The 25,611-nt window shown below is 43.5% G+C and overlaps 1 protein-coding gene across 1 annotated transcript in view; it reads left to right on the top strand.

Annotated features, from left to right (window-relative positions):
- The window catches only part of LOC124594265 (vesicular glutamate transporter 2-like), a 169,934-nt gene that overhangs the window by 132,587 nt on the left and 11,736 nt on the right, over positions 1–25,611 (top strand). Inside the window, exon 10 of the mRNA XM_047132628.1 lies at positions 12,346–12,431. Coding sequence (XP_046988584.1) covers positions 12,346–12,431 — 86 coding nt within the window. The remainder of the gene's footprint in view (positions 1–12,345; positions 12,432–25,611) is intronic.

Raw genomic sequence — 25,611 nt, 5'->3', positions numbered from 1 at the left:
TCAACCGTTACTGACAAAAAGGCAAACTTCTGTTGCAGGCTTATCAGAGGGGATAAACAATCCGACGGGAAAAGAAAAACATTAATTATTATACACACAGCTAGCAACTGATCCGTAGAAGGTTGGTGATTTAATTTTTGAATCTAAGAAAACTGGAGATTATCACGAATAAATGCATGGTGAGGTGTTTCTTAAGTGGTTTAGAGATATTCTGCCCAAATTGGAGCCCTCCAGCAGTGTTGTAATGGGCGATACATCGTATCACAGCGTCAGGGTTGAGCGTAGGCCGCAAAAATCTTGGAAAAGCTAGACGCTGTAAACTGGCTGGTAGAAAAGGGAACCAATATCGATCCTATCGCAGTTAAGGCTGAATTGCTACAACCAGCTGAACTTATATTGTAGACCAGTACGTTATCGATGTAGCTGCCTAGTCTGCAGATCACATTGTCATTAAGTTACCACCGTACCACTGGAATCTGAACCCACCAAAACTGATACAGAGCCAAGTCAAGGGATTTGTCGCGAGAAATAACAAGACTTACCTGCCAGACGTACTGGAACTAATTCACGGATCTTCGTCACACGTCGATATCTAACGCTGGCGGGGTGCATACCAGCAAGACATAAAATGAGGAGAAAATGTGACGCTTAGATGGTTTCGTGGATTCTGTAGCAGACGACGCTTCCAGTACTGAAATGTATCCCACGGATTCGGATATGGAAGGAGTTCCGAGATTGTCAGACGACTCATTATAAGTGGTACTTCAGTGGCTTCAATATTTAAATACCTGCAGTACGCTTTTGCGTCACACGTAGCTCAAGCAGAAAAATTGTCCTCTGTTTAAGTTAGGAATTTTCATTACACTTGTTTCTAATAACAGTATTATGTTAGCTAAGAATGAGAGCATATTGCGTATTACGTCTGGTCGCCTAAAACGCGTACTGCCGAAGTATTGACGTATATTATTTCTTTCTGATTAAAAATGAAACTGCGTTCCAGGCTATATCGTTTCGTTGCTGATCTCTTTCTACGTCGTAACTTCAACCGTTCACATCACTGCAGGGTAGTTGGACAAGCTGGCTGGCCAGTGCTGTCCGAGTTAACCCTCTAACGGTAAGGTTGGAGTTGGATCCGACCCCAGCGAGTCTGTTTTGTTTATAACTCCCCACTCCCTTTTCTGAGAGCGCTGTGGCTCCAGCTACCCTACCAGACAGTCGTCCCGAGAACGCCGAGGAGGTCACGTCAGTCTGTTGAGTGACCTGCAGCTACCCTCTCTATCCGAAACCTACATTACCCGCGCTCGGGTTGGATCCGACCCCACCTTACTGTTTACGTTACAATTACTAGTTTCTTTTGTGGGGAGGATTCGACCCCATATTGATGTTTATATTACATCTAAGTTTTGTTTTCTCTTCTAGTATCTTACTAAAATTGCGCATCAACTCCTTAGAACTCCTCAGGAGATATACAACGAGTTTCTCCGACAGGAGGCTGAGTCAGAGGATGGCGACAATATCGATGCAGAAAACTGTTCAGAAACCGAGGACGATGTATTATCTAATACTGATGACGAGGATGATGTATTTCATTGTGCGGCAGGAGCAGTCGAGTTTGATAATTCTCAGTCAGATGTTAATTCTCAGTCAGATGTAGATGATGAGAGAAATTTTGAGCTAGGTAAAGACTTAGAGACAATATGGACCAACAAACCCATCCATTCAAAATTTTCTAGGACACCAGCGTCAAATATTATAACTCATCTCCCTGGTCCACGTGGGGAAGCAAGGGGGGTCACTAGTGAATTGGAAATATTTATATTATTTATAGATTCGAAGAATATAGAAAAAATTGTTTTGTACACAAATCTTGAAATCGAGAAATCTAGGCAAAAGTACAATATGGTCCAGTGGTTTCATTCACCAACAGAGAGTGTTGAAATAAAATGGTTGATGGCCCTTCTCTTCATGAGTGATGCCTAAAAAATTCTATGCTCAGTGTACATGAGATGTTCTCAGCAACCTATGGACCTTCGGTATTCCGTTGCACTATGTGCAAGAAAAGTTTTGCACTTCTTCTAGAAAATCTCCGCTTCAATGATAAAGCCCCCAGAGAGGCCAGAAAAATCAAGGACAAATTTGCGGCTTTCAGAGAAGTGTGGGACATGTTTGAATTTAACAGTAAAAAAAATTATAATCCATCTGAATATGTTACAGTAGATGAGACCCTACTGAGTTTTCGGGGTGCCTGTCCATTCAAAACGTATATCCCATCGAAACCCGACAAATATGGGTTGAAAATAATGTCACTATGCGACGCAAGGACATTCTGTTTTTTGCGTGGCATTCCATACACTGGCAAGGACAACAGAATAAAGAGGAGACCTGGAGATTTGCCTTTACCTGCCCAGTATGTTGTGCGCATGGCGGAATCTATCAGGGGTTCTAATAGAAACATTACAGCGGACAATTGGTTCTCTTCACTGGAGGTGACTGACGCCCTCCTCCAAAAGAAACTCACATTTGTAGGTACGTTGAGGAGGAACAAACCGCAAATACCACCATCAATGCTGCTTTCCGCTCCAGTAGGCTCTTCAACATTTATGTATCAGGACGACAAAACTTTGGTGTCATTTACCTTAAGAAAAATAAAAAAGTTTTACTGATATCGTCTATGCACTTCTCTGGAGAGATAAATGAAAAATCAAATAAGCCTAAAATTGTGGAGTTCTACAATCTGATTAAAGGAGGGGTCGATGTATTAGATATGCTTTGCCACAGCAGGACCACAAAAAGAAAATCGAGAAGATGGGCCATGCTGTACTTTTATGCTATTTTAGACATCGCTGCTATAAATAGTTTTATCATTTACAAAAGCAATAGCAAAATGTACAGCTTTTCAAATGACGCGAGAATATCATTTCTCGAAAATCTTACGCTCTCTTTGACAAAACCTCTTATGGAAAAGAGGTTGAATAACATACATCTTCCCCGTGAGCTCCGTTCGTCTATTGGAAAACTTTTAGAAAAAGAGCCAATCCAATTAGACAAGCCTACCCAAGCACAGTCACTAAAGAAAAGAAGCTGTGATTTTTGTGACAGATCAAAAGATAGGAAGGGGAATGCTTTTTGTAGTAAGTATAATCGTTCTATACGTGGAGAGCATAAAGTTATTATATGCCCTGGCTGTAAGGAAACTGAGATGTGATGAATTGTGCCAAATATGTATTTTGAGGGCTGTATGTGATCGTTTCCAGGACAACATTATACATTTATTATTTGTTCCTATTACGTTATGTGTACAAAGACAATTATTATTGAGAACTTTATATTTCGAAACTGCTGACATTATAATTATTTTCTACAATTAGTAAGAGATGTTTCTCATTTAGTTCCTATCTTTAGAGTTTCTAAAGCACTCAAGTTCCTAGTTGATGACTGAATCTATTGAGTTTTACTATGTTTTCAATAATTTTATAGAGAATATTTCTATTAAGGTATTTTTTTTGTAATCAAGTCCCTACTTTTTTTCAAAGTATTTTATATTCTTACTTATTGACTATAAAAATAAAAAAACTTGTTTTTATAACAAATATTATATGTGTTTAATTGATAATAAAACTTTTTCTCATTATTCATTTTTTATTCTACCCCGAAAAATCGATATTTGGAGGGTGGGGTCTGATCCAACCCCACCTTACTGTTTATGTCAGGAAACTTCACCTCACCGTTAGAGGGTTAAATGCGCCGGTGAAACTGTTGTGCCGCATTATCGCTGAGTCGAAGCGCGCGTAAAGCACAACAAAACCGTTTCCTTATTATCGTACTTGTCTGTACTCGAGACTCCCTGGTTTCCGCTCTACGTGAAACGAAATCCAATGAGTTTCCAGCAAAGACAGTAGAATACATAGTGTAATGTTTACATCAGGTTTATTCTTATGATGAACGCAATATAAACATGCGTCCTCTTGCGGTTGGTAACGGGCAATCGTGTCGATGACAGGGCTGCCGTCCTTCTGCCTAAAGCGTTTTGTGCGTGATGAGTCGAAAGTGCGTATAGGGAGTAAATCGGACAGTGTAGACTCGTTACGTCCTCATCCTACAGGTAGACCTATGTGATGAGGCATCATCATTCACCAGTTGCAACTTAGATCCGTATGCAACGCGTAGCTAGAAGGTAGTTGCCCACTATATCCGCTGATGAATCGAACATTTAAATACAGCAAACATGTCAACGACGCAACTGCATTTGAAAATGGCCACGAACCAAAACTGGCTAAGAATATAATGTTAGTAATGTAGTACACGATGCAATAAAGGACATCTTTTATAAAGCATCTGACGGTCTACGCTGAATATGTCAAATGGGCCGCGCGGGATTAGCCGAGCGGTCTTTGCGCTGCAGTCATGGACTGTGCGGCAGGTCCCGGCGGAGGTTCGAGTCCTCCCTTGGGCATGGGTGTGTGTGTTTGTCCTTAGGATAATTTAGGTTAAGTATTGTGTAAGCTTAGGGACTGATGACCTTGGCAGTTAAGTCCCATAAGATTTCACACACATTTGAACATTTTTTTATGTCAAATGGTTTCATCATTGACAAATTACGTCGAGGCTGGGACCCACACAGGAAGAAACTGTCATTTTCTTCAGATCCTGCTCAACGACCTTTGAAATCCGATAGAGATCCTACAATGCCGTAACGATATAGCAGTAAGAAGTCCTTTTCTGAACATCAGCGAGCTGTGTAGGTGGCAGCAATGTGGATCAACATCACTGTTTCTATATAAACCACATTAGTGGTAGACGTCTGTTCGGTAATAGTCGCTTCTTTTCTATTCCAGTCGGACTAAATGACAGAAATGACATTGTGACGACAAATACTACGTTTACAGTCACTGGCGGTTGAGAGGACTTTTCTAGTATGCAGATGACAGGAACATGAGGAGTAGGAGAAGTCACATACCTCTACCAGTAAACTCTTGAACCGTCTCTTTTTCTTTTTTCACTATTTTTACGGCTCCTGTGGGCCTGCGCCTTGACCGGGGCCCATCTGGCAAACCTCTCGGTACGAGCATGCACAGATCACTATCTAAGCCGAGACAAACTAAATTTTAAACACCCAAGCCTTCAGCAAAAGGATGTCAGAAATTCCTAAATCCCATACTAGTAAAATCTAAACGTTGCTGTTAACATACCACACAAATCACAGGCACAAAATTGGGAAAAATTCAAACATACGAGGTCTGTTCAAAAAACTCCGGAACATTCGTATTCCGTGCCAATGGTGTGTTGGAGCGAAAAGCGGTTGGCATCCCTGCACACTCCTGTATTTAATTGTAACTGCCGGAAGGCTCATTGTGGTATGTTTGTTATTGTTCAGAGCTGTATTCAGTAGAACGTTTGCGAATTTCGAATGGCAGGGTTAGAAGAGCAGCGCGTCTGAATTGCTGCATTAAATTTTACGTGAAACTCAAGAAAACCTTTGCAGAGACACACCAAATGATGCAGGAAGCGTATGGTGATGAGTGCTTAAGCCGGACTCGTATGAGTGGTTTAGACGGTTTAAAAATGGCCGGACGGAAGTCAAAGATGACCCTTGTTCTAGACGCCCTTCGACGCCTACCGACGACGCTCGTGTTACGAACGTCAACGAAATTACGCGTGCCAGTCAATGACTGACTGTCCGAGAGTTGCAGAAGACTGTAGCATTTCAGTTGGATCATGTTATGAAATCCTGACACAGCGTCTTGGAACGCAACGCGTTGCCACCAAGTTCGTCTCACGGGTCATGAGTCAAGACCAGAAAAACCTTCGCCTCGCAATTTGTGAAGAGCTTTTGAATCACGCAAATGAGAACGAGATGTTCCTTAGGAACTGGTGATGAGACGTGGGCCTACGGTTATGATGTTGAGACCAAGGCTCAGTCTTCACAATGAGTAGGGAAGGGCTCTGCAAGACCAAAAACAGCTAGTCGGGTCAGGTCAAATGTCAAAGCCATGCCGATAGTTTTCTTTGATTTTGAAGGATTAGTTCATCATGAATTTGTGCCACAAGGAAGAAGTGTTAATCGATGGTAGTATCAGGACATGTGGCGACGTCTACGAGAAAATGTGAGAAGGAAACGGCCTGAAATGTGGCGAGACAATTCATGGCTCTTGTATCACGATTACACACCAGCACATTCATCCCTATTGGTACGTGACTATTGCATAAAAAACGAAATCACTGTGCTCCATCATCCTCCATACTCTCCAGACGTGGCCCCTGCGAACTTTTTTTATTTCCAGAGTTGAAAACTCCTCTGAAAGGATTAAGATTTGCAACGATACGCGAGATAAAGGAAAATTCACAGATGGCGCTTCGAGTGATCCAGCTACCAAGACTGCTTACGGAAGTGGAACGGCGTTGGGAGCGGTGTATCAGCTGTGGAGGAGAGTATTTCGAAGGCGACCAGGTGCAATAAGTAAAAGGTAAGCGTAGAAAAATTTTGTGGGCAAAGTTCCGGAATTTTTTTTTATAGACTTCGTAAGTTTATCAAAACTGCCCAAAGCCAAATTACTTTAAAAAGGCTGGAGAAACATCCTTGGTGGCATGAAGATTGTGAACAGGCAGTAAAATGCCGACACAAGGCATCAAGACATGGAATAGTAACAAATCAGAAAATCCACTTGACAAGTTCCTGGCAACTAGAAAAGAAGCTCCAAAATAAATTAAACAAACGAAACGACAGTGTGAGAATCGTCAGATCCGTGAAATTGGAGAAGAGTTCCAAAAATGTGAGGATAACCTTTTATAAAGTTTTTGAAAGGAAGCTGAGTGGGTACCAACTCCGAAATCTCTGCTTGAGGAAGGAAAATGGACATATTAAAAAATATATAGAAATTGGCCTGAGCCAACAGAAAGATTTCCTCCAGAAAGTCCCATAAAAACCAATTCAAATGCACAAGCAACAAATGAAGAGGACATTGCTAGAGAAATTAGAAGATTAAAAATGACAAAGAATGTAGTTAAGACCGAACTATTGCATAACTCGTAAAATCATCCGGCCGGAAGTTCTTAAAAGAAAACATTTGTCGAACTGAGAAAATTTCGGATGACTGGAGATCTGCATCGAAACATCCACTACATAAAATGAGACACAGAACGGATATTAGTAACTACAGAGGGAATGAATTCCCTTCTTCCTGTTCCATTCAAACTTCTGCCTCATTGTCTCCTGGATAGATCATAACAACAACTTAAATGCAAAACTGACGAATATCAAGCAGGATTCAGATCAAGTAGATCTTGCCTGTGACATATTTTAATTTGAAACTAATTCTAACGGATAAAAAATTTACATTAAAAATAGTTTGTACCTTCGTAGATTATAATATATACTTACGTCTCATTGTACAGTAATTGTCTCCTTCACATGCTGAAAGAACAAGTTCTGGACCTTAGAACCATTGTAATTTTTAGTTAAACAGTTCAAATCGTTCAAATGGCTTTGAGCAATATGGGACTGAACGTCTGTGGTCATGAGTCCCCTAGAACTTAGAACTGCTTAAACCTAACTAACCTAAGGACATCACACACACACATGCCAGAGGCAGGATTCGAACCTACGACCGTAGCGGTCGCGCGGCTCCAGACTGTAGCGCCTACAACCGCTCAGCCACTTCGGCCGGCCAGTTAAACAGTAAACTGCACAATATCTGAGGTAAAATAAAATTCAGAGGAGATATTTCGGAACATTTTCAAACTAAAAGAGATGGGAGACAAGGTGATGCATTGTCGCAATTACTCTGCAGCAGTGTCTTAAAAAGAGTAATTCAAGAGTGGTGGAAGCTAAAATCAGAGGTTAAAGCTGACGAACCAGTCGAATGAAGAAGAACCTATAGCAGGATGAACTGTTTAGGTTTTCCAGACCAATTGACGATTGTATGTCAGGACATTTAGACTGCACAAAAACAAATGGAAGTCGTTAAAAAAGCAGCAGAAAGAGTAGGACTCTAATTATCAATCGAAACAAACAAAAATGTGTGTCTAGCAACGACCTGACACTCAAAATTAGAAAATATAAATAGAGGAAAATCGAGAGAGTTCCCCAGTTCAGATGTTTAAGCGATATCATCCGGCAAACTGGCTGGAGAAGACTGGTTGTGAAATTCGTTGTCACAAACCCGCATCAGCTTTGAGGCTTACAATGCGTCATCGGACGTCCCAGCTTTGACGACTTGCCTACAGGCTGGTCCTGCTGGTTTAAATCCCGTTCCGACGAGCTGACAGTTGCGGACGGTCCCCTCCCTGTATAGAGGCCGCGTCGACACACCCACAGCGGGGTCGATGAGCAGGTGCGGCGTAATCCGCAGGTCGATCCATCATTCGACAGGAGTCCGTGTGACATCCCTCTTGCGGGAGCACCGGCTGTGGAAGCCGTGTCTGCTAACACTGCTCATCTTGCAGGGCATTGGCCAGTGGACTGTGGACTGGTTTCGGTTGCTGGGCTGCGGTCCCAGCTGTCAGTGTTTGAGCCGTTACAGAGAAGACAAAAAGTAATAAGGGTACTTACAAACTAAGTGCAAATAAAGAGATTGGAAAGTACGCCAACTGTATTCCGGTATGAAAAAAATGCATGTTGAAATTCCGCTGGCGTGTTACACTGAAGCACGAAAGAAAGTGGTATAGACCTGCGTATTCAAATACAGAGATATTTAAACAGGCAGAATACGGTGCTATCTAGCGCAGTTTGTTAGATCGGTTACTGCTGCTACAATGGCAGGTTATCAACATGCAAGTCAGCCTGAACGTGGTATTATAGTCAGCGCACGAGCGATGGGACACAGCATCTACGAGGTAGCACTTATGTCCGGATTTTCCCGTACCAACATTTCACAGGTGTGCCATGAATGTCAGGAATCCGGTAAAACATCAGATCTCCGACGTTGTTGCGACCGGAAAGAGATCCAGCAAGAACGATACCAACGACGACTGAGGAGAGTCGTTCAACGTGACGGAAGTGCAACCCTTCCGCGAATTGTTGCAGATTCCAATGCTGGACTATCAACAAGTGTCAGCATACGAACCATTCGTGTACTCTTGATGACTGCATGACACACCGACATTGGACTGTTGATGACTGGAAATACGAGGCCTGTTCAGAAAGTAAGCTCCGATTGATTGCCAAATTGAAACCACAGTGAACATCAGAAATGTTTTACTTGTAACAATTAGCTACACCTTTCAGCTACTTCTCTACGTAGTCGCCGTTCTGACTTAGACTTTTGTCATAGCGTTGTACCAACTTTTCAATAGCCTCATCATAGAAGGCGGCCGCCAGTGCTTTCCGCCAATTCTCCACGCTGGCCTACACCTCGTTGTCTGTGTCAAAATGTTGTCTTCAAAGACAGCGGTTCATGTGACCAGAGATGAAACTCAGGGGGAGACAATTGCGGACTGTATTGTGGGTAATCTAACATTTCCATTTGAAAACGATGCAGGAGCATCTTCATTGCCCCTGCAGAATGCGGCTGAGAATTGTCGTGAAGACGAAACAGCACGACAGTTATGTAATGTTAGCTGCATAGCTTCAGGCGAAATTTCTCACCAGGCCCTCGTACTTGGCGGCAGACACTATTTTCTAGACATCTTTACGCACTCACTGCGAGCTCAGAAATGAGAAGAGCGACGTGATGCTAACTGGGGTTATACTAGAGACACTACCCAACACATCTGTGCAAAGCTTTATCGAATTTTCATAGTCGTTTCCATTTCGCGACCGATCGGAGCTTACTTTCTGAACGCCCCTCGTATATTGCATGATCGGACGAGTCTTGTTTCAAATTTTATCGAGCGGATTGACGTGTACGGGTATGGAGACAACCTCATGAATCCATGGACTCTGCATGTCAGCAGAGGGCAGTTCAAGCTGGTGGAGGCTCTGCAATGGTGTGGGTCGTGTGCAATTGGAGTGATATAGGACCCCTGATACGTCTAAATGCGACTCTGCCGGATAACACGTACGTAAGCATCCTGTCTGATCACCTGCGTCCATTCGTGTTCATTGTGCGTTCCGACAGACTTGGGTAATTGCATCAGGACCCCACACATCCAAAATTGCTACAGAGCGTCTCCAGGAACACTCTTCTGAGTTTAAACGCTTCTGCTGGCCACCGAACTCGCATACAGGAATACTATTGAGCATATCCGGGGGATGCCTTGCATCGTGGTGTTGAGATCTCCACCCCCCCCCCCTCCCCCGTACTCTTAAGGATTTATGGACAGCTCTGCAGGAGCCATGGTGCCAATTCTCTCCGGTACTACTCCAGAGATATTACTCGAGTCCATGCCAAGTCGTGGCATGGCACTTCTGCCTCCTAGCGGGGGTGCTGGACGATGTTAGTCAGGTCTACCTGTTTCTTTGGCTCTTCAGTGTAAAAGAATGAAACCAACTAGATTAACAAGAGAGCTTGTGTAATTCTACGCAACTCGCAGTCAAGCAAAAACTGAAACACTAAAATGGATCCGTGCAGTAAAGAGATCCTGGATGAAGCAGGAAATAGCGAACTTGATGTAGCAGACAGAAAAAACGTTTAGGCAGAAAATTCGCGACTGGGCGGTTGGTCTGGTAGAAAAACCGAAGAAGACCGGAACGGCTTGGTCTGACGAGTGAAAACGAGAGAGGGAGTTAAAGTAATTTGGGCACAAACAAGAGCTGAAACAAAGCTCTGAAAATGCATCTTGTTGTACATCGCGTGATCCAGGAGTACCAATCATACATACAGGTTACAAAGTAAGATGTGGCTCACCTTTCTAGTGAGAAGGCGATACCGTTACACGGACGGCAGTAGATGTGGGTGCAGTGTGAGGCGGACGACGATGGCGGTGGGAATGGCCTTCCATAATCACTCATTGGACTGAGCCCGCATCTCGTGGTCGTGCGGTAGCGTTCTCGCTTCCCACGCCCGGGTTCCCGGGTTCGATTCCCGGCGGGGTCAGGGATTTTCTCTGCCTCGTGATGGCTGGGTGTTGTGTGCTGTCCTTAGGTTAGTTAGGTTTAAGTAGTTCTAAGTTCTAGGGGACTTATGACCACAGCAGTTGAGTCCCATAGTGCTCAGAGCCATTTGAACCATTTGAGCCATTGGACTGATCTCCCGTTGTCGAGTTGTTGTTGAGTTTATGCTGGCTTGCCGGCTGGTCTCTTATGATACATCCTTATTCACTGTCGGTGTTGCATCTCTACCGACTATCTAAATTAGTAATTGAAGAGGCGCTTCAGTCTGGAACCAAGCGACCGCTACGGTCGCAGGTTCGAATCCTGCCTCGGGCATGGATGTGTGTGATGTCCTTAGGTTAGTTAGGTTTAGGTAGTTCTAAGTTCTAGGTGACTGATGACCTCAGTTGTTAAGTCCCATGGTGATCAGAGCCATTTGAGTAACTGGATATATCTGCTGCAATACATACTTTTTTAATTTCATAAAGGTGCTAATTTTATTGTCTTTTTAAGTCACTTTCTTGAATGTTACGAAAAAAAGCACGTGACTTTGTGGAACCCTTCAGTGACGTCCATGTAACCCGAGAACGCAGTTCAAGAGACGTTGCCACACCACGGGTACGCACAGAACGTGGCCCATGGGCCGCATGTAGTCCATCATTGATAAGATGGCGGCCCACTCCTTAACGTTCGTTCTAGAATTTTCTTGTTTCTTTATTCATCTTTCATTTCCTCCCAGAAAGTAGAAGATGGGCCCTTGTACAACCTACTTCTTTTGAGAAAAATTTTTGTAACATGAATAAATTTAATAAGTCAGGGCTCCATAGACAGCTACTGTTTCTGAGTGCAACTGTTAGCTCTTGGTAGTAGAAAGCTGGCAACAGTGCTGCAAGCTGTCAGGGATTTTCTTAGACCGTCTCGACTATAATCACAATGGTTTGCAGCCCTCACTATTGCCAAGTCTGTATACCCCAGACAAAGCATGCTGCGGAAGAGAGCAAAAAAAAAAAAAAAAAGTATCCATTAATAAAGTGGAATATCGTGCGGTAATTTCTTTTCGTCAGCAGCAGGAACGTTGCAGTTGTGACAGATCAATACAGACGACTAAAGAAGTCATTTGGATTAGCCTTCAATCAAACAGAAAGTTAACTACGTAAATTTACAGTCTGAATGATGTAAAAAAATTTTAAGTTTTAAAAATGAATAGTGTATGGCGATTAGGTGTATAAATAATAAGATATCGGTGTAACTCCAAACGTGAACTGCAGGTTTCTTTTATGGGGGCAGAGGATGATAGGGTGGTGAGAAAGAGCCACATCACAAATAAGTACTTTTTTTTTTTTTTAGATTTCCCTGATCTACCCGTTGTGTTGCAGGCATCCTGCTTGGTTTAACCAACGTCGTGTGCACCCTGCCTGGCTTCATCTCTCCGGCAGTCGTCGGGGCGCTTACTTACCAAAACGTAAGTAATGATAAGGGGCAGTCATGGATGTTTCTACAGCCTTGCATCTGTCTTCCAGCCATTCCTGCTTATCCATTTTGGATTTCCTGTCAGTCTCAGTGTTAAGAGTCCCGTGTTGCCCGGTATTTTTATTCTTCTTCGGTTAAATAAATTTAGTATCTCCTGAGTTATCCAAGGATTTTTACTACGCCTTATCTTTTTACCTATGTGATTCTCTGCTGCCTTCACTGTTTTATTCCTCAAAGCCACTCATTCGTCTTCTATTGCGTTCCCTCTCCCTATATCAGTCCAACGTTGCCCAATGTTCTCTCTGAAAGTCTCAACAAAGAATATTCTTTCGTGATTATTAAACCAAATGTTAACGGTGATTAAATTATGCTGTGTGCATAATTGTGCCAGGGGTCCCCCTCTTTCACTCCTTTTCCCCTATCCATGTTCTCCCATCTTTCCTTCTCTTCCTCTTCTTTCTACCGAATTCCAGTCACCCATCACAACAAAATTTTCATCTAACTTAACTATCTGAATCATTTATTTCAGCTCATCACACATTCTTTCAAATTCTTCAGTTTGCATATAAACTTGTACTTCGGTGGTAACTCTTGGCTTCGTGTCTGCCTTGCTACGATAATGCGTTCACTATTCTAATCATAGTAAAGTATCCGAATTTCTATTTTTCTTTGTTCATTATTGGGCCTACTTCTGCATTAACCTGAAACCTCCCATACCGACAGAGCAGCGATGAGCTGCGTTTATGAATCTTTAATTAAGCTCTGTGATGTATTTTGTTTAAATAAATGATGTTTTGACGTCTCCCTCGCCGCTGGGAAGGAGACACGCTTCCGTTTTACCTCTTGACGCCATTTTCCATTACAGGTGCGGTAACCATTTTGTAATGTGTAACATTTTCCTAATTATCGTAAAATATATTTTAGTTCATTCAATTAGTTGTTCTAACAATATAATTAACATTAATCACCACTATGTTAAATAATAATTAACAACGTTTCTGATTACAGCTTTTGATTCTCTATGGGACTGTCGCCAGTGGGACTATAAGTTCAAAGCCGGCCGGTGTGGCCGATCGGTTCTAGGCGCTTGAGTCTGGAACCGCGCTACCGCTACGGTCGCAGGTTCGAATCCTGCCTCGGGCATGGATGTGTGTGATGTCCTTAGGTTAGTTAGGTTTAAGTAGTTCTAAGTTCTAGGGGACTGATGACCTCAGATGTTAAGTCCCATAGTGCTCAGAGCCATTTGAACTATTTATAAGTTCAAAATAACACTTTCATGGCATCCATTTGTTATACAGGCAACGGCACTACTGCTAATACACAGAAGAGCCAAAGAAACTGGTACACCTGCCTAATATCGTGTAGGGCCACCGCGAGCACGCAGAAATGCCGCAACACGACGTGGCATGGACTCCACTAATGTCTGAAGTAGTGCTGGAAGGAACTGACACCATGAATCCTGCAGGGCTGTCCACAAGTCCGTAAGAGTACGAGGGGGTGAAGATCTTTTCTGAACAACACGTTGTAAGGCATCCCAGATACACTCAATAATGTTCATGTGTGGGGAGTTTGGTGGCCAGCGGAAGTGTTTAAACTCAGAAGAGTGTTCCTGGAGCCGCTCTGTAGCAATTCTGGACGTGTAGGGTGTCGCATTGTCCTGCTGGAATTGCCCAAGTCCGTCGGAATGCACAATGGACATGAATGGACGCATGTGATCAGACACGGTGCTTACGGACGTGTTACATGTCAGAGTCGTATTTAGACCCATCAGAGGTCCCATATCACTCCAACTGCACACGACCCACACCATTGCAGAGCCTCCACCATCTTTAACAGTCCCCTGCTGACAGGCAGGGTCCATGGATTCATGAGGTTGTCTCCATATCCGTACACGTCCATCCGCTCGTTACAATTTGAAACGAGACTCGTCCGACCAGGCAACATATTTCCAGCCATCAACATACCAATGTCTGTGTTGATGGGCCCAGGCGAGACGTAAAGCTTTGTGTCGTGCAGTCATCAAAGGTACACGAATGGGCCTTCGGCTCTGAAAGCCCATATCGATGATGTTTCGTTGAATGGTTCGCACGCTGACCCTTGTTGATGTCCCAGCATTGAAATCTGCAGAAGTTTGCGGAAGGGTCGCACTTCTGTCACGGTGAACCCTTCTCTGCAGTCGTCGTTGGTCTCGTTTTTGCAGGATCTTTTTTCGGTCGCAGCGATGTCGGAGATTTGATGTTTTACCTGATTCCTGATATTCACGATACCCTCATGAAATAGTCGTACGGAAAAATCCCCACTTCATCGCTACCTCGGAGATGCTGTGTCCATCCCTTGTGCGCCGACTATAAGACCACAATCAAACTCACTTAAATCTTGATAACCCGTCGTTGTAGCAGCAGTAACCAAGCTAACAACTGCGCCAGACACTTGTTTTATATCGGCGTTGCCGACCGCAGCGCCGTCTTCAGCCTGTTTACGTATCTCCGTATTTGAATACGTATGCCTATACCAGTTTCGTTGGCTCTTCAGTCTATTTTCGCAACAAGATTACAGGCCCTCCATCTAGTTCCAACCAGGTACTACGTTGCTTAAGATGCTTCCTTATAGCTGAGCCATTTGAACTAAATTTTATTAGAATCACTAATTCCGAAACACAATATCCATGCAATATCCAACCATTAAACCTTTCTCGGGATCGTTGTGTAAAAATCATTGTCCTCTTTTCATGTCATCACTTCTTAGTAAGAGAACAGATATAAACTGACGAAATACGCAAGGTCGGAAGAAACAATTATAACCCCTACCTGACCGGAAGCACTGTTCCTTCCACCACCGCATTCCTTAATTCTCACTGCATCTAACTTTTCAAATTCTCTAACCTACCTACCTGATTAAGCTACCTAACATTCCACGATCTGGGCCGTAGAAAACCAGTTTTGTTTTTCCTGATGACGACACGCTCTTGACGGGGTTCTATAGATGTTTCAAATGGCTCTTAGCACTATGGGACTTAACATCTGAGGTCATCAGTTCCCTAGACTTAGAACTACTTAAACCTAACTAACCTAAGGACATCACACACATCCATGCCCAAGGCAGGATTCGAACCTGCGACCGTAGCGGTCGCGCGGTTCCAGACTGTAGCGCCTTTAACCGCTTGGCCACCCCGGCCGGCGTCAATGTGTTGTTGAATATTCTAAGTTCAGACATTTCGAACAGAATCGGTTAGCCGAATATATATATATATATATATATATTCCGAAAATACTGCTCATACTAAACCCAACTAGCGATTTTGTCACACGACATTCTGAAAACCGTGGATTGAGGGAATCAGATGGATGCGGCATTTAGTGTCTTCGGAGACGCTTTTGACTCAGTACCAGCACTCAGCAACACTTATTAACAGAAGTACCATCATATGGGGTTGCTGTTGTCCCAAGACTGGTTTGATGCAGCTCTCCACGCTAGTGTGTTTTGTGCAAGCCTCGTTACCTTAGAGCAACTACTGCAAACTACATTCACATTTCAGTCTGCTTACTGCATTCATACCTAGGACTCCCTCTACAATTTTAACGCACCACACTTCCCTCCAATATTTAACTGGCAATTTCTTGATGCCTCAGAATGAGTCCTATCAATCAATCCTTTCATTTATTCAGATTGTGTCATAAATTTGTTTTCTCCCCAGTTCGATTCAGTACTTCCTCGTTAGTTACGCAATCTGTGGTATCGATAGCTACGATGCCACGGCGTATGGGCAAGTTTTTAAGTTGGCACTTCGACAGATACCGACGACAGCGCCCTCTAGCAGGCTCTGTTCAGCTCTACGAGCACCGCTGTAGATTCTGCCCATTTGATCTAGAGCAGATGGCCTGGAAACGTCACTTCAACTTCAATGGGTGTTGGCTTGCTATTGAGACTTTGTACTACTTACTACGGGAATACGGTTTTGCACCTACGGGCTCTTCAGTTGCAAAGCTACGCATGTCATTGACTAATATTCTCTATTAAATGTACTTTCCCGTAAAAAACTGCACCGAGAATCTTACCTCACCTGCTCCTACTCACTTCCTACATTCGGCCTACCCTTCAGTTTACAGGAGCAGACCCACGCGCGGCCTTCCAGGCGGGATACAAAACAATCTGCACATACAATCTTCAGCATCCTTATCAAAGGAAATTTCTGAATAGAGGAGTATTTCGTAGTAGAGTCGAGGCAGCATATTATCTTAAATGCGAAGTTAATGGCGCATGAAAAGGTATCTTCAGACATGCCCCAGGGAAGAGAGTATCGACCCTTGATGTTCGTGTTGTATACTGACGACCTGCAACACAATATTAACGGTAACCTCGACAATTTTTGCAGATGATACAATTACCTAGACACTTTAAGTAGTTCATGAGTTGCTATTTCTGGAGAAAAATAACTGATGATGGTCGAAGTAGAGAGGATAAAAAATGTAGGCTTGTAACGGCAAGGAAAGCGTTTCTGAAGAAGAGAAATTCGTTAACATCGACTATAGATTTAGGTGTCAGCAAGTCTTTTTCAGAAATGTGTGGAGTGTAGCCATGTGTGGAAGTGAAACATGGACGATGAATAGTTTAGACAGGAAGAGAATAGAAGCTTTCGAAATGTGGTGCTGCAGAAGAATGCTGAAGATTAGATAGGTAGATCACGTAACTAATGAGGAGGTACTGAACAGAACTGGAGAGAAGAAGACTTTGTGGCACAACCTGACTAAGAGAAGGGATCGGTTGGTAGGACACTTTTTGAGGCATCAAGGTATCACCAATTTAGTATTGGAGGAAAGCGTGGAGGGTAAAAATCGTAGAAGGAGACCAAGAGATGAATATACGAAGCAGATACAGAAGGATGTAGGTTACAATAGTTACTCGGAGATGAAGAGGCTTGCACAGGATAGAGTAGCACGGAGAGCTGCATCAAACCAGTCTCTGGACTTAAGGTCACTACAACAAGATCAGTTATCTAGAATTAAGTACTTTCTGATAGAAACCTTCGCAAGTATTTAGATCTCAATAAGATTACAAAGTGACACAAAGACTGTCAGCTTGCTTTAAATGTTCAGAAATGTAAAACTGTGCACTTCACAAAACAGCCGGCCGGGGTGGCCGAGTGGTTCTAGGTGCTACAGTCTGGAACCGCGCGACACATCCCGTCTCGGGCATGGATGTGTGTGATGTTAGGTTAGTTAGGTTTAAGTAGTTCCAAGTTCTAGGGGACTGATGACCTTAGAAGTTAAGTCCCATAGTGCTCAGGACCATCTGAACCATTTGAACTTCACAAAACACACGAGAGTGTGCTGAAAACTATTACCACCGATTTTTATGTGAAAATTCTTAAAGCTTTCTAAATAAAACAAACTTTATTAACATTCTACATCTTACATCTTTATTCTTCATGTCTACATACTTATTTCTCGATATAGTCATCCTGGCGACAAAGATATTTCTCCCAACAGGAGACCAATTTCGCTGATACCGTCACTGTAGAATGTTTGTCTTTGTTGACGGAGCCACAACCTTACCTCTCCTTGCACCGCTTCATCACTATCAAAGTTAAGTCCTCGAAGGTGTTCTTTAGGTTTTGGAAAGAGATGAAATCGGATGGGGCCAAGACGGGAATGTGTGGAGGATGATCGATAACAGTAGACCCAAGTCGTCGGATTGCTGCAGATGTTGCAGTTCTCGCATGTGGCCTGGCATTGTCACGCTGAAAGAGCGGGTGCTCCATGTGTGGATGAACTCTTCTACAGTTCGAAAGTCGATTACAGCACGCTGTTTCTCACACACGAGCGTAGTTTCATCGAAAACCGCCGTGGTACACACTACAATTCGGAGCCTTCTAGCGGCAGAGGGCTGTAAATATGTAGGCATGATTAATAAAAATGCAGAAAGTTAAAAACGATTGTTTTCGTTAAAAAGCTCTCAGAGCTATCACATTAAAAAATAAGGGGCATTACTTTTTTAACACGACCTCGTAACAGCCTGTGACTACACTATCAATGAGGCCCCCAATGTTGGAGTCAGTCAACCTATACAAAAACCTACATCGAAAAAATTGTGGAGATATGAAGTGAAATTATTACAGGACTCAGCTGTAGGCAAAGCGGGAGGCAAACTTTCGTTCATTGATAGAACGTTACAAATAAATGTCATGTGACTAGGGCCTCCCGTCGGGTAGACCGTTCGCCGCCCGCAAGTCTTTCGATTTGACGTCACTTCGGCGACTTGCGCGTCGATGGGGATGAAATGATGATGATTAGGACAACACAAAACCCAGTCCCTGAGCGGAGAAAATCTCCGACCCACCCGGGAATCGAACCCGGGCCCTTAGGATTGACATTCTGTCGCGCTGACCACTTTTTTTTTTCAATCTTCTTTTGTTCGTTTTCGTTCGTTGCAACTGCTCGCAAGACACCCGTTTCAGTTCTTCGTTGATCCATTAACTCAGATTTTTATTACAGAGGACAGCTAACCCTCTGACCGAACACGCTGAGTTACCGTGCCGGCAACACTCAGCTACCGAGGGCGGACTATAGAACGTTAAGAAAATGTAATTAGTCTACAAAGGAGATTGCCTACAAAAGACTTGCACAACTGTTCCTGGAATATTGATCAAGTGAGTGGGACCCATATCAAAAGAGCACAACAGGGGATATGTGAACTATACAAAGAAGGGCAGCAGGAATGGTCACAGATTTCAGAATGAGATTTTCACTCTGTGTCGGAGTGTGCGCTGATATGAAACTTCCTGGCAGATTAAAACTGTGTGCTGGACCGAGACTCGAACTCGAGACCTTTGCCTTTCCTCGAAAGATAGTCGCCAACGATTCTGCTAAAGCGTATTTACAAAATTTCAAGGAGCAGTGTTAAGCGAATATCAAATAATATTTTACAAGACCCTACTTAGCGCTCCCTTAGGAAAAGCGAGCATTAGAATACAGAGAGTCACTTAAGCAATCGTTTCTTATGCGCACCATAAAGTGCGAATGGAATGCGAAGAAGCGCTAGTAGCTGGTGGAATGATTTAAGTAGCCTCTGACATGCAGTTCGTAGTTGTTTGCATAGTATTAATGTATGTACACATTTACTTGGTAAGAATAAATTACCCGTACGCCTCTGTATGCGACCGAATTATCCTGGTTTAGGCTCCTGGTCGTTACACCATGTATAGCTTTCTGTGGCTATTTGCAAGCAACGCAGTTGTACACAGCAAGAATATACTCACGAAAACCAAGGATGGTCACTGCTTGAGGAAAGATTGGGATATTTCTCTCAACTTAAATATAATGTAACGTAAAGTACGTAAATGTAAAAAAAAGTCACAGTTAGTTCTCACTACATGAACTGTGACCAGTCATTGGAATCAGACAAAACTGTCAAGTATTTTGAAATATTTTTGTGGAGCGATTCCAATTGAAATGGTCAAATAAATTTAGCTGTAGAGAAGGAAGATGTCAGATTGAGATTCAGCAGGATAGCTTTAAGGAAATGTAAATTCACACAGGAAGAGTGGCTGCCTGGTCCGCAGCTCGTGGTCGTGCGGTAGCGTTCTCGCTTTCCACGCCCGGGTTCCCGGGTTTGATTCCCGGCGGGGTCAGGGATTTTCTCTGCCTCGTGATGACTGTGTGTTGTGTGCTGTCCTTAGGCTAGTTAGGTTTAAGTAGTTCTAAGTTCTAGGGGACTGATGACCATAGATGTTAAGTCCCGTAGTGCTCAGAGCCATTTTTTTAGTGGCTGCCAACAACACATTTGTTCGATCAATTTTTAGCTGCTGCTCTTCTGTCAGGAACTCATCCGAAATTCGATTAACTGAACAAAATAGAGAGGTAACAACATGAATGAATGAAACGATTTTCATTAAATAACATTTGTAATGGTGAATTGCCTGCTCTATTGAAGGAGATAAATATGGTTTTTTCCTTCCTGCAAAAGGGAAAAAAACACAATGCATACGGCAAAAGGATCTATCTGCTGCCTTCTAAATACTGTTTGCTGGGTTTCTACGTCAATATTTTTTCTATTAAATACATGTCGGTGTTTTGAGATGTTTGGCCGACACTTTTCCCATTCTTTCACTTCTAAGCACTTTTCCATACATACTATGTCAAGAACAGCCATTATGAACTCTGCTATTCTTGTGTTATATTCCTACTTTTTGTATCACACTTGGAATCTCATAACTTCACCTATAACGTTCGCTACTGGGCAAAGCGAAGTGTCGCGTTCACATCCCGCCTTGTGCGAAACCAGTACCGTTTGATGTCGACGTCGCCTTCCATTCTGTTCTGTTCCACTTCGTTCAACTGAATTACAGTTTGAATCGACCTTAAATCCACATTTTCTTCAGGACAATCTACTTCCACCTACTGTTTTAATTGCTGTTTCATTTCTGGCGTCAGATTGGCGATCCATGAAAATGGATGTAGCACCTGGCACTCAGAATCTGATTCTTTTTAGGAAGGCCAAATCTTACTGAAAAATTCCTTTTCGTGGTGTTTGATTTTAGTCAACACACACATTCCACCAAGCTTTCTCTTAGTTAATTCCTCTCGTACCCTAATCTTTCTTCTAATATTCCTATGATGGCAGTTACCTATCAGTAATCACCCAACACCATAATGTCAGGTATGTCGATGTCTCTATCTGTGATTACTGTTTTGGGCCGTCCTGCACGAGTGTCACCTTTAAAATGAGTGAGATCAAGTTTGAATTTAAACTCCCCCCCCTCTCCCCCCCCCCCCCCCCTCCTCCATGGACCTATTTCTTAACTGTTGAAACTGAAGCAACTAACTTCTTAAATGCGTGAACCTTGAATTTTTCCCGTCGTTCTGAATATTCGATGATATTTCTGGAGTGCGGCCAGTCGTATCTTACTCATATTTCATCTGGGCTCCTGCTAGACATAGTCAAGTGAGCCTCAATGGCATATCGTCTACCCTCTTCATCGAGTATTAAGTACAACCAGAAAATTTTAACATTGACAACAGACACCTCTATGGGGATTTTTTTATCCTTTATTGATTTTCAATTCCCCCCCACCTGGGGAGGGGTGGGCTGACAGCAGCTTAATACACTGCTCTACAGCTGAGAGAAAAGTTAAACAAACAATGGTGAGAGAACAAACAATATATAAAAAAGGCGATAAAACGGTGACTTCGTTAAAAACAGTAAAATGGCGGAAAGTGGCGGAACGTAAAATACAAAAATATGGCGTTGACGATGCGGATGAAGACACACAGTAAGGAGACAGGCACAACTAAAAAACACGGTGACAGTCTGGTTTCTGTTCACATGAGATAAAAACACAACTAGCGACAGTATGGTGGCTGTTCGCAAACCTGACAGGGGACGCACAACACTGAACACGCACTTAAATCAGCACTGTAGAGGCGGCACGGCAGCAGATGGTGAGGCTGGGGGACACAGACCGATGAAGGGGAAAAAGGGGGGAGGAGAGGAAGGGAAAAAAGGGGGAGCCGATTGAGGGAGGGGACACAGAAAAAAGGGGGCCTGGGCAGACGAGAGAAGAAGTGGCAAAGGCAGTGAAGGGGAGAGCAAAAGGACTCGGGGGAGAGAAGGGAGGCAGAGAGAGGGTAGGTGGAGAAAAACAGGATGGAAGGGGGGGGAGAGGAAGCCTGGGAAAAGGACAGAGGAAGGGAGGGGCAGATGAGGATCAGAGTTGATAGGGGGGATAAATGGAGGGAGAGATGGCATCATCCATGTGAGGGAGTCAACAGAAGCCACCTTGGGAAAGGAGATGAAGAGTATAGAGGTGGAGGGTAGGGGGGACATAATGGTGAAGACGCAGCAGAGGGCGGGGGTTCTCTGCGGGGAAAAAATGGGATCATGCGTTATAAGACTCACCAAGATACTGAGAGGGCACCGTTGCTTGATATGCTTAGCCGATGTCAGTCGTCTACGGCTCATCTGGCGATGTCTGCCAGGTACGCAGATAAAATATCGCGCATTGTAGTAGATCTCTGTACTCCCGAAACATCGTCGAAGTTTCTCACAAACACAATTTGATCGAAAGTATCTTGACATCCCTATGTAATGCGGAATTGGCCGCTGGATGTCACGAGAGGCTGATCCGCTAGCACAAAAGGAGACAGGGAGTATTGGGAAGCAGTAATAGAGAAGGGGGTTGCTCAGGAAAACTCAGTCGTTTAGAAAATAGGCCAGTCACTGGGTGGCACCTGACTAAGGAATCTATCAGAGACATTTCTACCTTTCTAAAATTGCCCAAGTCAGCTGTTGGTCATGTGACTGAGAAATGGCAATGTGAAAGAAAAAACGCAACTAAATCGAGACCTGGCAAACTTCATGTACTGATGGACAGGGACCGTCGAGTATTGCGGAGAGTGGTTATAAAAAGTTGCATGGCATCAGCTGGAATCACTCGTAAGTTTCAAAGTACTATCGGCAGTCCAGCTAGCACAATGATTGTGCGTAGGCAGCTCAAAATAATGGGCTACAGTGGTCGAGCAGGTCCTTGTAAGCCATACATTTATTTTGCCAGTGCTAAGCGACGCTTGAAGGACCCCACTGGACAGTAGACGACTGGAAACAAATGATGTAGAGTGATGAATCGCCCTAAATTTGTGGCAATTCGATGGAATTGTGTGGGTTTAACGAATGCTGGAGATCTTACCTGTTACCATTGGTAGTGCCAACAGTGAAGCACAGAGGAGGAGGTGCTGCGGTACAGGGACGTTTTTCGTCGTCAGAAAACTCTAAATGCGAAATGATATGAACACATTTTACAGCATTGTGTTCTGCGTACAGTAGAGGAACACTTCAGAGACGATGATGGTTTCTATCAGCATGAGAATGCGCCCTGTCATAAATCAGATGGTCTGCTGACAAGTGGACTGCCCTGCCCAGAGTCCTGACCTGAAGCCAATGGAGCACCTTTGGGATGAGTCAAAACTTCGACTTAGCTCCAGACCCCAGCGTCCAACATCAACACCTTCTCTCGTTTCAGCTCTTGAAAAATGAAGGGCTACCGTTCCTGCACAGGCATTCAGACACTTCACTCGAAGTGCCCCCAGCAGAGTTCAAGCCGCCCTTAGGGCGAAAGGTGGACACACCACAATTAATGTTCACTAATAGGTGTTCAAATGGTTCAAATGGCTCTACGCACTATGGGACTTAACATTGGAGATCATCAGTCCCCTAGACTTAGAGCTACGTATACCTAACTAACCTAAGGACATCACACACACATCCATGCCCGAGGCAGGATTCGAGCCTGCGGCCGTAGCAGCCGCGTAGTTCCGGACCGAAGCGCCTAGAACCGCTCGGCAACCGCGACCGGCCACTAATAGGTGTCCGGATACGCTTGATTAGGTAGTATATGTTCACCGTCTATTGATGTATTTCTGTTGCTTTTTAATCATCATTAACAAGTTATTTCGTGACACTAAACCTAATATATTGATATCAATGAAATTCACATAGCACAAATAAAAATATAAAGCACACCAGTGGTAAGACACAATCAATACCTTCACTGCGCGATAACAACGGTGAAGCCACTGATGACAGTGCCACTAAAACAGAGTCATTAAACACAGTTTTCCGAAACTCCTTTTCTTAAGCATATTTACTTGTAACTACTAACAGTACGAATGAGACTCTATATCCCTTACGTAACATTTTTTCCAAAATTGAATATTTATGACACTAGTTCATTTAAGAAATTGATATATCTTTCAGAAAAAGCCTACTGTGCATATGACGAGTGAGCACGTGCTGTTCTAATAGAATAAACCTGTGGGTCAGAAGATTACTAGGTTGTTCTTCAATTCTTGTTTTGGATATTGTTTTCTAAAGCTTTGCGTGGTAATTCTGCCACACGGACACTAATTTTTTCCTAAACAGTAAATGCTGTGCTTGTTTTACCGCTCACCGACCACTTTTACACAGCTTCACTTTCTCTGTTATTTTGTTTTCGTTGGCTCTGGCCGCGGAGCAGTCCAGCGCAGAGCAGTGGTGTGCGGTCTCACTCGCTCCGCAGCTGCCTCTCTCTCGCTCCTATGGCGACACCAGCGACATTCGGTCACGTACGGGGTGCTCAACTGCACTGCCTTGCGCCCGCGGACCGCACCCGCACCCGCGGGCCAAATTCTCGGATGAGCCTGTTCTAGATAATGGAGCACCTGACTAGAATAAGCCTTTTTCTTCAGTACGAAGTGCGAGGTTTGCCAAGCAGTGTACTTTTGGATGCAGTGTTCCCGGCTGGAATCTGTTCGATGACCTGACATAAGGTCTCCACAATCTCCTACAACTTCGACTGCCACCCACAACGCTGCTCGTCGCAAACAATCCCACTTCCTCTGAAGTTGTTGCCTAGACATTTAATGATTGTCTCCTTTGGGGCTTCTGTATGGCAACATAGATGAAACCACTCTTGAACTTCAGTAAAGGGCAATCCATTGAGTCTCCAACTCATGAGATTGATTGTTTGTTACATCGTCAGCATCTTCCAGATTAGCAGCAATAAAGAGACAAAAATTCGTGTTCTCCCAGAAGTGGCACCCTGTATAACAGGAATTAGCTTAATTTTCCTGGAACCCCACGACAGAAATGAAGAAGTGATCCATGAAGAATTCTACACTTTGGACTTGAAAGTGCGAGGATTATTGCTAAGACTTTACAATTCCTGTGGTAGCCTACTGAAGATGTGTACTAGGATCAAGGAGGTGCAATCCAGATGCAGATTGGATTTCTGTGAAGTATTAAATGAGTGGAAGCTGGTGATTCTTGGGAATAAGTTCATATTGTTAACAACAAAATACATTCAAGAAAATGAATATTGAGAGGCCAGTGTCAGAGCTTCTAGAATCCTGAACAGGGAACGACAAGAAGTCCGTGAACTTACGCCACATATTGCTCGAACTACTCGTTCCTGAGCAGAAAATACCGTTTGTGAATGGGAAGAATTACCACAGAATGTAATGCTGTGTGTCAGATGAGAATGAAAATACCCACAGAAGACTAATTTTCGTGCTGCGCTTTCACCTATTGCAGATACTGTTCTAATGGTAAATACACCAGCATTCACTTTATGAAGAAGATCCTGAACATGCGCTTTCCATGACAGTTTACTACCTGTCCGAACACCTAGAAATTTGCGTCAT

Source organism: Schistocerca americana, chromosome 2 (genome assembly GCF_021461395.2).
Source record: "Schistocerca americana isolate TAMUIC-IGC-003095 chromosome 2, iqSchAmer2.1, whole genome shotgun sequence".
Taxonomy (NCBI): Eukaryota; Metazoa; Arthropoda; class Insecta; order Orthoptera; family Acrididae; genus Schistocerca; species Schistocerca americana.
The sequence above is the reverse complement of the archived record's forward strand: the minus strand, read 5'-3'. Positions and strand labels throughout refer to the sequence as shown.